The sequence below is a fragment of the Magallana gigas genome, chromosome 7 (assembly GCF_963853765.1).
Source record: "Magallana gigas chromosome 7, xbMagGiga1.1, whole genome shotgun sequence".
NCBI lineage: Eukaryota > Metazoa > Mollusca > Bivalvia > Ostreida > Ostreidae > Magallana > Magallana gigas.
The window spans coordinates 5,130,856-5,145,924 of NC_088859.1; the positions used below are offsets into that span (position 1 = coordinate 5,130,856).

The 15,069-nt window shown below is 34.2% G+C and overlaps 1 protein-coding gene and 1 pseudogene across 1 annotated transcript; both read left to right on the top strand.

Moving 5' to 3' along the window:
- LOC117684850 (protein O-linked-mannose beta-1,2-N-acetylglucosaminyltransferase 1-like) overlaps nucleotides 1–12,466 on the top strand; it is a 47,020-nt pseudogene extending 34,554 nt beyond the window's left edge.
- LOC136269676 (uncharacterized) lies at nucleotides 1,331–3,887 on the top strand. The gene is made up of 2 exons (XM_066067532.1): nucleotides 1,331–1,380; nucleotides 1,524–3,887. The coding sequence occupies exons 1-2, from the start codon at nucleotides 1,358–1,360 to the stop codon at nucleotides 2,746–2,748; spliced, it is 1,248 nt and encodes a 415-aa protein (XP_065923604.1). The 5' UTR covers nucleotides 1,331–1,357; the 3' UTR covers nucleotides 2,749–3,887.
- Nucleotides 12,467–15,069: the final 2,603 nt, after the last annotated feature.

Genomic DNA, 15,069 nt, shown 5'->3' on the forward strand with positions numbered 1-15,069 from the left:
TGTCAACATTCCCAAAATTATCCCCATCGGATTTTTGTTTTTGTTCATGTGAATTTCTTTGAATATAGATGATGATGAAGAAATCTTGATTTTTTTCCCTGACATCGATTTCATTTGTATTTCTTTGACTAGCTGCAGAACTGTATCTTCATAAGAAATTTGGGTTGATAGACCATCATGCATCCTGAATTTAATTCTCATTGAGCTATTCTCTGACAGTAATGTGCATATTTGTTAAAAATTAGGAAAAGTGACAGAAATAATAATTGGGGCTGACTTTAAATGACTGAATGACTCATTTTTAGCCGGGCTCTGCTGAAAACACAGTCCTGGCTATAGGCAGGCAAATTGCCAATGTTACAATAAATAGCACAACTTCAAAAGTAAACAAAAAACCAAACAGCGTCAAAGTAAAAGCTTCCGCTATACCAAATAGTTACACAAAAAGCCATGTTTTGTCAAAAGTGTTGGCATTTTGTTTCTTTTTTTTTAATTTCAAGAGAATTGTCTATCTTTTTTAGTTTTTTTTTTCATTAATAACGTGTTTTAAAAACAAGACTATGCATTTGGACACATATAATGCGCATGAATTGTTATGAACTACTTTGCTGCGCGTTGAAGAAATGGGGATTGAATATAAAACGCTTGTTGCACAATTCAAGGCAGCAATTGTTGAACTTTTTTTCTACTAGACAGACATATTTTTGTTTATAGCCACTTACAAAATTTGGTCACTCTTTGACGCTTTGCCGACATTAAAAGCATGAGAGAGAGAAAGAGAGAGAGAAAGATTGAGATTTTCAGTTTTTACTACACAATATGCGTAAAGACACACCAAAAGAGCCCATCTTTCAGTACTTCAGTACTTTGATTTGTTTAAGTCTGCATGTAGGATTAAAAAAAATGGACCATGTCATTTAAAATTGGATGATATATACCAGTATATAACATCTAGATGGTTACCTAATTTCTTCCTACAACCATCCAACCAATCAACGCAGCATTTGTTGTTATCTGTAGGTCTTGTTCTGTCAGGACAGATTTCTTATTTCACTATTTATTGATTTTATATACGGTATCACTTTGACAATAAACACATTTATGTACCTTGGCATTTAATATGATTTTAGCTATACACATTCTAAACGGATTTCTTTATTTTGAATTTCTGTAGCTCCCTCTTCATTCATCTCTGTCTCTCTCTTTTAAGCAAACTTCTTAATTAGAAATTAATTTAAAACCAGCAATCAAATATGTTAACTTATCAAAGACAATAAAACACACAGCTGAAACAAAGTGAAAGTACAATAACATAAAATTCCTGCAGCTAAAAATAGCATAAAATTTCACCTCTAAAATGGAGTCTTTCCCAGTAGAAATGTAAGTTCACTCAAATATTCTTATAATTTTCATTTTAAAATGTAAGCACTACATTATTGGAACATTTTCTGTCTGAAGGTATGAAAAATATGATTTACAAATTGACAATTTCTCAACACAATACACACATCTAATTCTGACAGGTGTGAGGGACTCCAGCACATGTCAGAGTCAGTGTTCGTGGTTCTGTGTGAGATACTGGGGACCCCACAAGAGGTGGCCATTAGGAGGGAGACACGGGACATCATGGAGATGGTGGAGAGACGAGTGACACCTTATGATGGGACCATTGAGATGATGAGTGGAAGTATGAGGGAAGGATTCAGACTAGAGGGATCAGATGTGGACTGGATGTACTGGCCAAACAACCACCGAGTGATCATGGACATGTCTCAGTCTGAGTATTACAACACAGCCAATACAACCTTGATTCTCTCTGACAGTTCTGAGAGTCCACCAGGATTCACTCTACTTCAGTTACTGACAACATCAAGATACAGAGAAGTCCAATCAGCTTGTGTCAGAATGAATGACAGAGTCTATATATCTAGTTCTATATACAGACAGTTAACTTGTTCAAAAGCATATCCTAATTCTACTGTACATGGACCCTGTGGTAGTGGTAATATAGCAGGGAGACTAGAATATGACACTGCTCACTGTTTTGCTTGTGACTTTTTGCCTCCATCTGCCTCCTCATGGAAAGACAGATGTCATGCATGGCCTGATCCTGAAGTTGTCAATGACATTGTCAGAAATGGATGTCACTTTGTAGCAATAGGACACCCATTTGGACCCCATGAAAATGAAGAATGGAGAATTTCTTTTTCACAAGCAGAGTATAAATGTGTATCAGCAATGAACCACAGTCAGTTTTTGACTTATGGATTGTTAAAGCTGTTCTTAAAAGAAGTTATAAATCAACAATCAGAAGAAACCATTAAACTGCTGTGTTCCTATCACATGAAGACAACAGTTTTCTGGGCAATTCAACAAAACACACTACCTCACTGGTGTCCACAAAATCTCTTGGCCGGTTTCTGGGTCTGTTTTAAACTCCTCCTTAAATGCGTATATGAGGGGATCTGTCCAAACTTTTTCATCCCACAAAACAACCTGTTTCTGACAAAGGTCCATGGCTCAGCACAAAACAGATTGTTCCTACAGTTACATGAATTGTACAAGAAAGGTCTGGCCTGTCTGTTACAGAGTTCCTCTATCAGGTCATACATCATTGATGTCCTAAACAACCCTAGAGCTTTTGTTTGTACAGATGAGAGTTTAATTATGTCTGAAGTTGACTATGATATAGAACTTCTCAACACAATTGGTAGTTTTACTGATGAAGGATCAGGTAAACTGCTATAAACCATACACACAATAGAACAGTTGGTAGATTCACCCCTGACACAGTACCAAATTGTCATGTTACAGACGCTTAGAGCCTCTATCCTTCTGAAAACTGCTTTTTTATTACACAACATGCACATAAACACAGGTGTCAACAAACGGGTGTATATTGCAGACAAAATATCCTGTCACATGCTAAAATTAGCAGCCAAGTTTGGGTATGTTTCTGATATGTTGTACATTGCCATGTATGATTACATGACACTCAGATACAGGGAAGCTTTATATGTTATAGAGATGACAAAGGTCAAGTTAGCACAGCCATATCTGATGTATAGGAGACGTGTAGACAGAGAGAGGTATACTGAGGCTGTAGGGGGACAGTCCTGGTCTACAAAGACGAGACAGGCTGGAGCACGGGATATTAAACTTAACAACAGAATCTGTTATATCAGTGAACTAATACCAGAACAACAGTTTGCTCTACAGAACAAGTGGCCTATATTATATATCCCAGTGTTTGTAATGTTACACTTCCTGGAGTTCTTGTGTTACAGACACATTGATACAACATTATCACAAGCAGCTCTAGATGAGCTACAGGTCCTAGTCCACCATGATCAGGGACTGTATGTATTTGATCTATACAGAGATATCTCCTGGGAGATCCTGGGGATCTGTCAACAGATCACAGGGAACCTCCAGGCTGCTCTATACTCATACCAACAGTCACTCACACAATATCAATGGAACAACATACAAACTGCTACACAGAGGAGAATTCAGGATATGATTCAGTCAACACCATACCAGTAATAAAATTTTAGCCATTAACAAAACAAACTTTGTACATAGACATTTTCAAGTCAGTCATCCTATATTATTCACAATACTTTAGATTTAAGCGTTCAATGAAAATATATTATTTTATATATAATTCAATGTTTATTTGTATTATATATCTTTATATTGTTGCTTTAAAGCCATTATATACATGTATTTTTTTGTCAGGAATATGAATATATATATACTGTATATAAGATTTATATTTTCATCCACCGAGTATGATTCTCTTTATTTCTTACGGAAACTTATTGTAATTCATAGCTCTGTAGAAACTGACACGACTGAAATCTACACACCTGTTTATTGATTGATGGAAAGATACAGTGACTTAAGATAAATCAGGGACTGTATGAAATAATCGTGATGATGTCAGACTTAAATTCCTGTAGGAGATGATTTGGCTGTTTCTTTAAGCTACCGGTAATGTACTGATGTACATTAACAGTAATTAAGTTAATTTTACTTACCTTTTACAATAAATTTAGAAATTTGTTGAAAGAATATATATATGAAGATAGCAATCATTGCATAAATTTTTTTTCATAATGTGGATTATGTATTTTTTCTGCAATGTTGCCACCTTCATATCCCGCATGGATCACAAAAGAAAGCATTTTATTGTATAAATTAGCACTTCTGCAAGTAAAAATATAGTTTCAGATGCTGGATGAGGTTAAGGTTTTTGGAGCTGGTAAAAGTTTTTGGAGCTGGCGCCTTTGAATAGATGATGCATCTTGTGATAGTGAGACACTCCATAAGTTTAAATGCTGAATCTGAGCCATAGGTTTTAGATGCTGAAGGAGTTTAAGTTTTTTGGAGTAGGCCACTTGTTTTTTTAAATGATATTACTAGGACACATGTTTTGGAAATCATGCTAATACAATCTTCGGATTTCCTTAGGGTGTGTAATATCAACTTATGCTCTACCTCTATCTCTCTGACACGAGCAATTCGAGAACATGTGCCGTCACTTCTTCCTATGACTCCACTTTTTTTGGTAACCGATATTACTATTTCTTTCACTTGCTCTGATTAGCTAAGATAACTCATGAATATTCTTAAATTAAAGTTCACCAGGAGGGAACCTCAAGCAGTATTTCTTCAGATCCTTGTTTTGTGACAGTAGAAAAACAAGGAACAGATTGAGGATCTGATTTTAATCAGATTGATGTTGGTAACCCATTTTTCACAATTCAGGCATTATAAAGAATAACTATACACACTGTTACACACTTTTTCAAGCCAGCGCTTCTGTCATTTCCTACCTTGTGTGTTGTCAGGTCTTAAGTAAGTTTGGTATAAAAAGTTGAAAAAACTTATATGCAAAGAACACATTTTTTGGTAATATATAAGGAATAAGGAATCATGTTTTGAGTATTATGATGTGATAATTTTGGTCGGGGCGTGATCAAATCCAATAAAGCCCAAAGGGCTTTATTATAGATTTGATCACGCCCCGACCGAAATTATCACCTCATAATATTCAAAGAATGATTCCTTATTTCTTATATTTATATAATTTTAGGCCATTGTACGATTAAATCTTTAAATATAAATATGCAAACCCCGCCGGCGCCTCAATTTGGCGTCATTTGTATTATGGGTTATATAGTACAAAATCGATACGTAGTGTTATCACAGACAAAGACACCGGATAATGTAAATATATCAAATTGTGTTTGAAATAAATTGCAGAGTCCAACGAACTATATTACGAATTGGTGGGGTCCAAGATACATTCTATCTGTTATATGATAGATATTTTTAATGTGTATCAAGTATCAAGCCAGCAAACATTCTAAATTTTCTCAAATCTTTTAATTTGAGAACAGTTAGAGGTGGACAATCTGAAGAATGTGGCAATAACTGTGATAGCCAGCAACCGTTCGCAGTACCTATTTAGGTGAGTTACTGTAAATGATGCAGTATTTTGTCTGTCTGTCTGTCTGTCTGTCTGTCTGTCTGTCTGTCCATCCATCCATCCATCCATCTGTCTGTCTTATGTGATAACCAACAACCATCTGCAGTATCTCAATAGGTAAGATATATCCCCAGTATCTCTATAGGTGAGTTATAAGTCCATGAACAATATTTCTTCAGGTGAGTTAAAAGTCTATAGTATCTCTATGGATGAGATAAAAGTCTACAGTATCTCATTAAGGTAAGGTTTGCGGTTACAGGGAGATAACTCACACATTTTCATTGTGACGTAACACCAACTACCCTTTATTTTAGTTATGACGTCAAAACTTATATGACGTCATAATTGATTTCATTTTTGTTGCATTTTATTCTATTTTTAGATAGTTCATCAGAAATTAATAAAAGTGAATCATAATATTAATAGTGATATTATTTTCGAACATTTTAAGCATAAATAACCCCCATAATAGTCACACATAAAATGTACATATTTTCACGAAATTGTTTACATTTCATCAAAATGAAAATTGGAAATCATGAAATTTGACCTTTTGTAGTTATAAAACGGGACGAGAAAAATTCATTTGAATTTCATGAGAAAAAAGACTTTAGTATAGTGAACAAAATGGTATGTAACTTTGGTACAACCTCTAAAAAATGCAAGCCGCAAACCTTACCTTAAGTCCCCAGTATCTCTATTGGTGAATTATAAGTCCTAAATTTAAACCACCTTTAACTCTCTCACCCTAGTACATTGAATACTTGTACTTTAAGGGAGTGTTCCTAACCCTGATACCTTTACCTACTCCACAGGATCTGCTTCTGTAGTCATGGCTGTCCACCTATCATTATGTTTCTTTTCATTGACCATTGAAGTGATATAATGAGCATTGATATTATCTTCTTTTTATATCATATCTATTTGTTTGCTGTGTGATACCCTGCTGTTATTTTACATCCCCAGGATGCTGGTCAGACTGTTAGGTACGTCAGGAGTCCGAGCCGACATGATCACGGTGTTCATCGATGGATTCTTCCAGGTCTGTACATCCCTAAAAATTGTTGTTACAATAGACTGCATAACACACACAGTTAACACTATGTTTACTGACAAGCTTATGGGAATATAATTGTGTGTGTAATTTTCCTGTGTCAGGAGCCCCTGGAGGTGACCAGACTGCTCGGATTGAGGGGAATACAGCACACATCCCAGGGGAAGAAGAACGCCAGAGTCAGCCAGCACTACAAGGCCAGCCTTACTGCCACCTTTGACCTTCACCCAGTAAGTCCTTGACTTTCTATTTTCTACTTTATACCATGGTTTTTAGAAATATGTACATTTATGCTGTAGATACAACTTTTGTATCAAGGAGAAACTCTTTTTTCAAACAATCCTATATGATCATCAGTGATTGTGTGTAAAATGGTTTAGGGGTCACAGCCACAATACATAGGTACTCTTTGGATACCCCGGCTTCCTCCCTTATTGTTGACTCCTTTGTGTCAACATTCATGCTTACAAAGGATAGTTATATAAATTGTTTAAGTTTGTTTATCAATGTTGCAAAAATAAGTTTAGTTTAAATGGAAATACATGTCATTTCAAATTTCTCTCCAGGAGGCTTTGTATACCGTTGTCATTGAGGAAGATCTAGATGTGTCACCAGACTTTTTCAAGTAGGTCAATTATGTCTGCTATGAACTGTAAAGCCAGTTATATTTATTTCAGAGGAACAAAGAAAAGTAAAACTCTGTCTTTTAATGTTGATGCTATATTCATGTAAATGTCATCAAATATGTACAAATGTAATTCATTCCTCCGTAAACTACCAGTGTTCTGCTTGTTTCAGTTACTTCAGTCAGACCCTGCACCTGATGGAGAAGGACAGCAGTTTGTACTGTATCTCTGCTTGGAACGACCAGGTAAATAAAACTGAACACATTCCAACATCAGTTTATGCTGTGTGACCAAGTGAGTAAACTGAACACATCCCAACATCAGTTGATGGTGTTTGAGCAGGTAAGTAAACCGAACACATTCCAACATCAGTTGATGGTGTTTGAGCAGGTAAGTAAACCGAACACATTCCAACATCAGTTTATGGTGGTTGAGCAGGTAAGTAAACCGAACACATTCCAACATCAGTTTATGGTGGTTGAGCAGGTAAGTAAAACTGAACACATTCCAACATCAGTTTATGGTGGTTGAGCAGGTAAGTAAAACTGAACACATTCCAACATCAGTTTATGGTGGTTGAGCAGGTAAGTAAAACTGAACACATTCCAACATCAGTTTATGGTGGTTGAGCAGGTAAGTAAAACTGAACACATTCCAACATCAGTTTATGGTGGTTGAGCAGGTGAGTAAGACCGAAAACATTCCAACATCAGTCTATGGTGGTTGAGCAGGTAAATAAACTGAATGCATCCCAACATCAGTCTATGCTGTGTGACCAGGTAAGTACACTGAACGCATTCCAACATCAGTTTATGGTGTATCTTTGCTTGGAATGAACAGTTGAGTAAACTGGATGAAATGATAATTTCACGGTTGTTATTAGAATCAAATTTTCTTATTAAAAATTTAATTGATAATAGTTGATAAAAAATAACTATCCTATTATGTATATTTATAAAGGTCACATCATTGTTGGTAATGTTGACCTATTTGTTTTGGTTAACAAGAGATTCCCACTTAAGTAAAGACTGTCAACATAACATTTTTCACCTCAAAAAAGTATCAGCCTCATTCTGTGCTTCAACCCCAATTTACTTCTTTAAAGACATGAACCTTTTTATATGCTCAAGGTCAAATTTTTGTATCCTTAAGGTCAAATTTTTGTTAAGATTTGGCATGGTTCCTTGTTTTAGGGTTACTCCCACTCATGTAAGGACCCACGTAAGCTGTACCGGGTGGAGACCATGCCGGGGCTGGGCTGGCTGCTGAAGAAGAAACTCTTTAAGGACGAACTGGAGAAACAGTGGCCTTCTTCTGACAAAGTAAGGACAAACTGATTTTTAACAGACAAATTATCTTTCATAAGTTTAAGCCCTAACCCTTATCAAAACTATGCTAAAAACTTATTTTTACTTAAATTTCATTTTCCTTTATTAAATCTAAAATACTGTTTGATATTTCACAATGATATGATGTCAGTCTTGACGTAGTTTTACTTCCGTTTACCTTGTAATTAGTCATGTGATGACTTACCTTTAATTAACACCTGTGTGTTTCTGTGATTGACAGCAGTGGGACTGGGACATGTGGATGCGTCTCCCCACGGTCAGGAAGAACCGGGAGTGTATCATTCCGGACATCTCCCGCACCTATCACTTTGGATCTAAAGGACTCAACATGAATCCGTACTTCCAGGAAGTCTACTTAAAAAAAACACTCCATTGTTAACGAATCTAACGTCGCTCTGAAGGACCTAGACAAGTGAAACTGAACTTCTTCCTTTGTAATGTAAACTCCTCCATGAATTGATATAGACTTAATATTTACATTTTTCAGTGTGTTTGTCTTATATACCAATATAAGTACATATAATAAGGAATCATTCTTTGAATATTATGAGGTGATAATTATCTCCTCATAATACTTAAAGAATGATTCCTTACTGTAGATTCTAAATTAAACGCGAGGAAATAATAGGCATATCCACGTAAAATCGCAAGAAGCATCCTTCGCAGATTTAAAAATCTCGCCATTATTTTCTGAGAGTTGAAAACTATAAGAAATAAGGAGAAAAATACAACGTTCGCGATTTCATATTCTCGCATTTTGATACAAACCAGCAGGATCGCAGACTTAAGTACTCGCGTATTATAAGGAATTTACAGTATTCCTTTAGTAAAACCAATACCTTTGTAAGTTTTGATATATAAGTCACCTGTGTTTAATTTTATTTTTGGTCATAAATTTACATCTGTCTTTATAGATTCATAAATTTTCAATTTTAAAACTAAAAACATTTATGTGTTTTAATGTACATGTATATGTTATATTCCGTATTACAAATGACAGATGAACAAATGCATAAATAACTCATTTGTATAATAATCTTGATGCAAATTTGAATATAAAAATGTAATCTGAATATTTTCCAGGATGACAGCTGACAAATACGAGGTGATGATAAATGAGATCCTGAAGTCAGGGGTAGTAGTGGACCACAGCAAGGACCCGTGTGATAGCGGGCTGGTCCCCGACAACAAGGTACATATGGTACATTATATATCTATATATACAGTACATATAGTACATTATATGTATAACTATAGTACATATAGTACATTATATATATAACTATAATATAATAGTACATTATATATATATACAGTACATATAGTACATTATATATATAACTATAGTACATATAGTACATTATATATATGATTCTAGTACATATAGTACATTATATATATAACTATAGTACATATAGTTCATTATATATATAACCATAGTACATATAGTACATTATATATATAACTATAGTACATATAGTACATTATATATATATAACTATAGTACATATACATGATCACAGCAAGGATCCGTGTGATAGCGGGCTTGTTCCTGACAACAAGGTATATACATGAAGTAAACATATACATTACTCTAGTACCTGTCCATGAGTGCAGTACGTTGTATTTTGTCTATTGTTTATTTTAAGGACTTTTTATAGTTGAATGTTAATTCTGAACTATTTACTTTCTAAAATTAAAAGTTCTTATAGTATAAATCAGCAGGCACTGAGGCTGTGATGCTTAGATAACAGTCATAAAAGAGACAGTAGTCTGTGATGCTCATCAACAACCTCTATATACCACCAAAATAAATGCCGGTGGACAGTTCTTCTGTTTTAGTTTTCTAAAGACTTGTTACTCATTTTAAAACAGATTTATATTTTGTCTAGGATACTGTACATGTCATGTACATACAGATGCCACATCCCACAGATTTAACCACCTGGAAAGAACTCGCCAAGGTGAGAGAGAGAGAGAGAGAGAGAGAGAGAGAGAGATGTGGAATTTTTATTATACATGGTTGCCTGATATTCATGAATTTATAGGGCACCTGCCTGTGAATTTTAATCATTAACAAATTATAAGACCTGATCATTGTATCCATTATTAAAAAATGGAAATCCACAAATTTGTTTAATTTATTTTTAAGCATTAATTCAAAATATTATAGATTTAGATATACCGGTAGATTGAATAAAGAATGAGTACTATAACTTTATTGTGTTACGTACATACATATATATATATATATATATATATATATATATATATATATATATATATATATATATATATATATATATATATATATATATATGTAAGATCAATAAATACAAATTGTGAAGAATTCTCTAACAGTGTTATCCTGTGTGATCACTCATTTAAACTACAGGAATTTCCTGTTTCTGTGTTTTAGTGCTACCATTTGTGGGATCTAGATGTGCGAGGATTTCACAAGGTATGACTTCTTACTATAAGTAGATGCAGATGAAGTTATTTATTGTATTATATATTACTTTTATGACTTTTGAAGCAACAATCAATCCATATAAAAATGAGAATATAAGTTTTGTGTTTGCTGATTTCAGAGTGTGTGGAGACTCTACCTGAATGGAACACCTGTACTACTAGTGGGGGTACCTACTTCCCCCTACCAGTAAGTCTCTCTCTCTCATCACCCTTGATCTTATAAGGTTTTAAGCAGTTTAAATATGGTTCTTGTTATTCAGTCATGTCTTTTTATCTAACTCTGCAGATTTATTTCGTTGTTTCCTTAAATAAATGAAAATATTTTCTTTCCATCAATTATTAAGCAAAGGCAAAGGTCAATTTTTATCTAGTCTTTGACATACATTTGTTTATTTATTTACACAGCTCGCATAAACCAGACAGTGTGAAGCCATTTGTACAGAAGGAACGATCAAAGAAAGCCAAGGCCCAGTAGTGGGATGACCCCTGACCCCAGTAAAGGGCTGTCCCCTGCCTGCAATACATCCCCAGGGTAGATCTGGCTCTGACTACTTGTAAACTTAGGAATTTGACTCAGCTTTTCCTCCTCTTGGACCAGGGTCTAGACACAATTTACAATAAACAGGGTAACAGGAGGGAATTCTGTAAGGAACTGTTGTGTGCAATATTATCATCTTGTTGGATTTAACACATCTTTTTTGTTATGATAAACCAATGTCTGTTTTAAGTACACTGGTGTGTATTGTTAGCTTCAAGATATGGATTACTCTTGAGTTTTTGATAAGTACATGTTATTATTATTTTTGATACATGTACAACGAAGCTGTACCGTAGCAGAAATAGTCTCCTTCTGATTGTCCTATATCCCTGGGTGATTTACATGTAAAAGACAAAAGTTGTACAGAATGTATATTTTCCTGTACAACTGCAATGAAAAACTAATTCCAGGAATAAGGTCCAAGTAATAGATTTAGAAGCTGCACATAGCGTTTGATGGTGCAAAGTTTTCTCTTTATTCTGTTTGGTTTTTTTTTCATCTAATCAATGAAGAATATTTTTAATGCCAATGTTTTTCCTAATGACCAACCATAAATATATCTTGTTCCGATTAGAGTCAATGTTCACCGCCTACCAGTTGTAGGGATACTTGTTATCTTAACATCTCCTAACGAACCTAGCATTTACAGTAACCTGCTTTTTCATTGTGTGGTATGTTTACCCTGCTCAAAGTTTGATTGGTGATATCTAGTGATAAAAACAGGCCTTTAAGCTTTCAGCTGATATTCTAGTAATACATGTACACTCAAAAAATGCATCACATTATTATAAATTGTTTACTTAAAACTGCATTATTCTAGTACTGAATGAACAAAAAACCGTTATGTGTTCAATGAACATCATATCAATGATTTCTTATGAGAGATTATTGTAATGTATATGAATGTACATTTATATATCAAATGCCAAATTCCAAAAAACAAAGGACATTTAAATGATCTTAAGATATGCCATATTCTTTTCAGATGATTTATATTCGCTGACGGACATTTAAACATTCCTTGATGTTGTTTTAAGCGTTTGTGATATGTTTTTAGTAGACGACTTTCACATCAACAAAATATGTCTGCTAGGGTCAATCTAAGGTCAATGTGTGAAGGTCACTTATCCTTTTACAACATTAACATCTCTCCAGAACTATGTCTATTGTATTCTCATTATGTTTCTTGTGTTGTAAACTGTTGTTCCATACAATCAATAAGATAAGATTTGAACAAAACTGTTGAAACATTTGTTGAAATATTGATATGGTTTATTAAGTTTACCAAGTTAACATTGCACAAACATATAGGTTTCAATTTTTTATGCCAAAAAATATTATTGCAACTAAGTGTATATTGAGGACTGATTAGTATTGAAGTAGTTTGCAAAAAGGGCAAAAATAACCCGTCTAAAGTATTTCAAAAAGGTAATGAAAGTTAAATATAGGTGATTAAAGAAAATGCTGATAATTAAAATTTCTCTAATTTTGTTAATTAAGTAAGATGCTTTACATGAATTTTAATTAACTATCCTCTTTTGTTAGAGTTCTGGGCATATCAATTTCAGTACACTCATCATTGCTCGGCATGCGCACTGCTTTTACGTCTTTTACACCTGTTTGTTTGTGCTTCATTTGAACTGCTATTGAGACAGGTTGTGATTTAATATTTCTATGCAATTTTTTTATGGCTATTATTTTTTTAATGAAGTTGATTTACAAGTAAATATACTTTCACTGTTGTATATGTCTTTGGCTTTTTTATTTAAAGATTTACATGTACTTATATTTTTGATCAGTTTTTCTCTTTTAAAAAAATGGTGTACTTCAGAAACTGTGCTATGAACACTGATGATAATTTATTTTAATCTGACTCAAAATTGTCTTTTTTCATCTACTGATATTGTAATTCTTGACGTTCTAGCTGTTTCGGTCCCTAATAAACCTGATATTATGTGGGTCATGTCTATTACATTTGAAAGTTACGTTAAAAGGTTAATCAATCTGCCGTGTTTTGAAGTTTAACTGCAGTGACTCAACTTTTGTTACACACTGTGGATTGATTTGTGTTAATTAGTGCAGTTTTTAGATGTAGTAGTTTGGTGCCATTCGGTGTATTTATACTCTTAAAAAACAGCTAGGTTATGGCAGGTTAAGTCTGGGCTGTGCTGAGATCAAAGTAATGAATGTAAAGATCCTGCTTGTGTTTAGGGGGTGGAGTAAAAGTAGAGTAAAGCAAGGATAGCCCAGACTGATCTTGCATAAAAGTTCAGCTATTTCTGATATGATTGCTAACTACGCCAAACAAAATGTAGTATACATTGTGTGCATTCATGTAGTTTATATGTATAATATTTATTTTCTCATAAAAAGCATTTATTTTTTTCAATGAAACAACTCTAGTCTTATAATAAAATAAATCTGAATTTACAATATTAATTTAGTAAATTCAATTTCTGGTTATTTTAATAAAATAGATTTTTAAAAAAAATGCTGTTATTTTGTTGTTTATGATAAGAGTGTCTCAGCAATACCAGGAAATGTATACATGACGTCATCGCTATTTTTGTTCCCGTTTTGTGCAGGTACACGCAGGCAACAATATGTAGCTTATATCTCTCTAAATTCAATATTGTTTCACGAAATGAATAGTTCTAAACAATCTTCAAATCAACACCGCGTTCTTCGGAAGTTTGTTTAATTGAAAAGTCTTTGCCATAAGCTGACATAATGTACCGAAGTTGATCAAGGTTGTGTAAATAAAGAGACAATTATCTGTTTGTTTTAGAATTTAACTGTGCATGTAAGCGGTGTATGTTCGTGTAATACAGCTCATTTAAGACGCAGGTTTGCGTTATTGTAAAAGTTCAGCCAAACTTTCACCGGTCCGCGGGTCAGGTGTATGGTACACAGGTATACAGGTGGGCGAGGGGTCAGGTACAAGGCTTGTTTTGTTGACTTAACCTCAGTCAAATGAAGTCGCGAGGAATGCCGGGTAGATGAATTACCATTATTTATATTATTAGACAATTACGTATTTATAAAATCACGAAGGGCAGGGTAATGGGAAATTATCATGTCTGCTCGCCCTCAGGACTTTCAGTACTTTAATTGATCTAAGCCCCTCGCTGTGCCGATATACTCGTGTGGTCAATAACGCAAGACGCAATTATGTTGTAAAATGAACCAAGTCTGATTAACCGCATCAGATCTGTTTTGAACAGGGGGAGGGTGTTAAAGAGAATACACTATAAACGCGTACTTGTGGTATTTTTTTCGTTTCGGTATACAAGTATGTATCTTTCAACTTAAAGTGTTAATGTATTCTTTAAGAATTCAAAGTAACAGGGGGTAACCGTTAAATCTCGCCAATTCGACAGTATATATCGTAGCTTTAAGATTATAGGAAACGAAAACTAAATTGATAGAGATTGAGGAGTAATCGTCTCTCTCTCTCTCTCTCTCTCTCTCTCTCTCTCTCTCTCTCTCTCTCTCGGCATTTTTTTTTTTATTTTCAAATTATAAATTCTCTT

Coding starts and splice junctions, on each gene's coding strand:
- LOC136269676 (XM_066067532.1), top strand. CDS start 1,358: ATGGAGTCTTTCCCAGTAGAAAT. Junction 1,381..1,523: donor GAGTCTTTCCCAGTAGAAAT/GTAAGTTCACTC, acceptor TAATTCTGACAG/GTGTGAGGGACTCCAGCACA.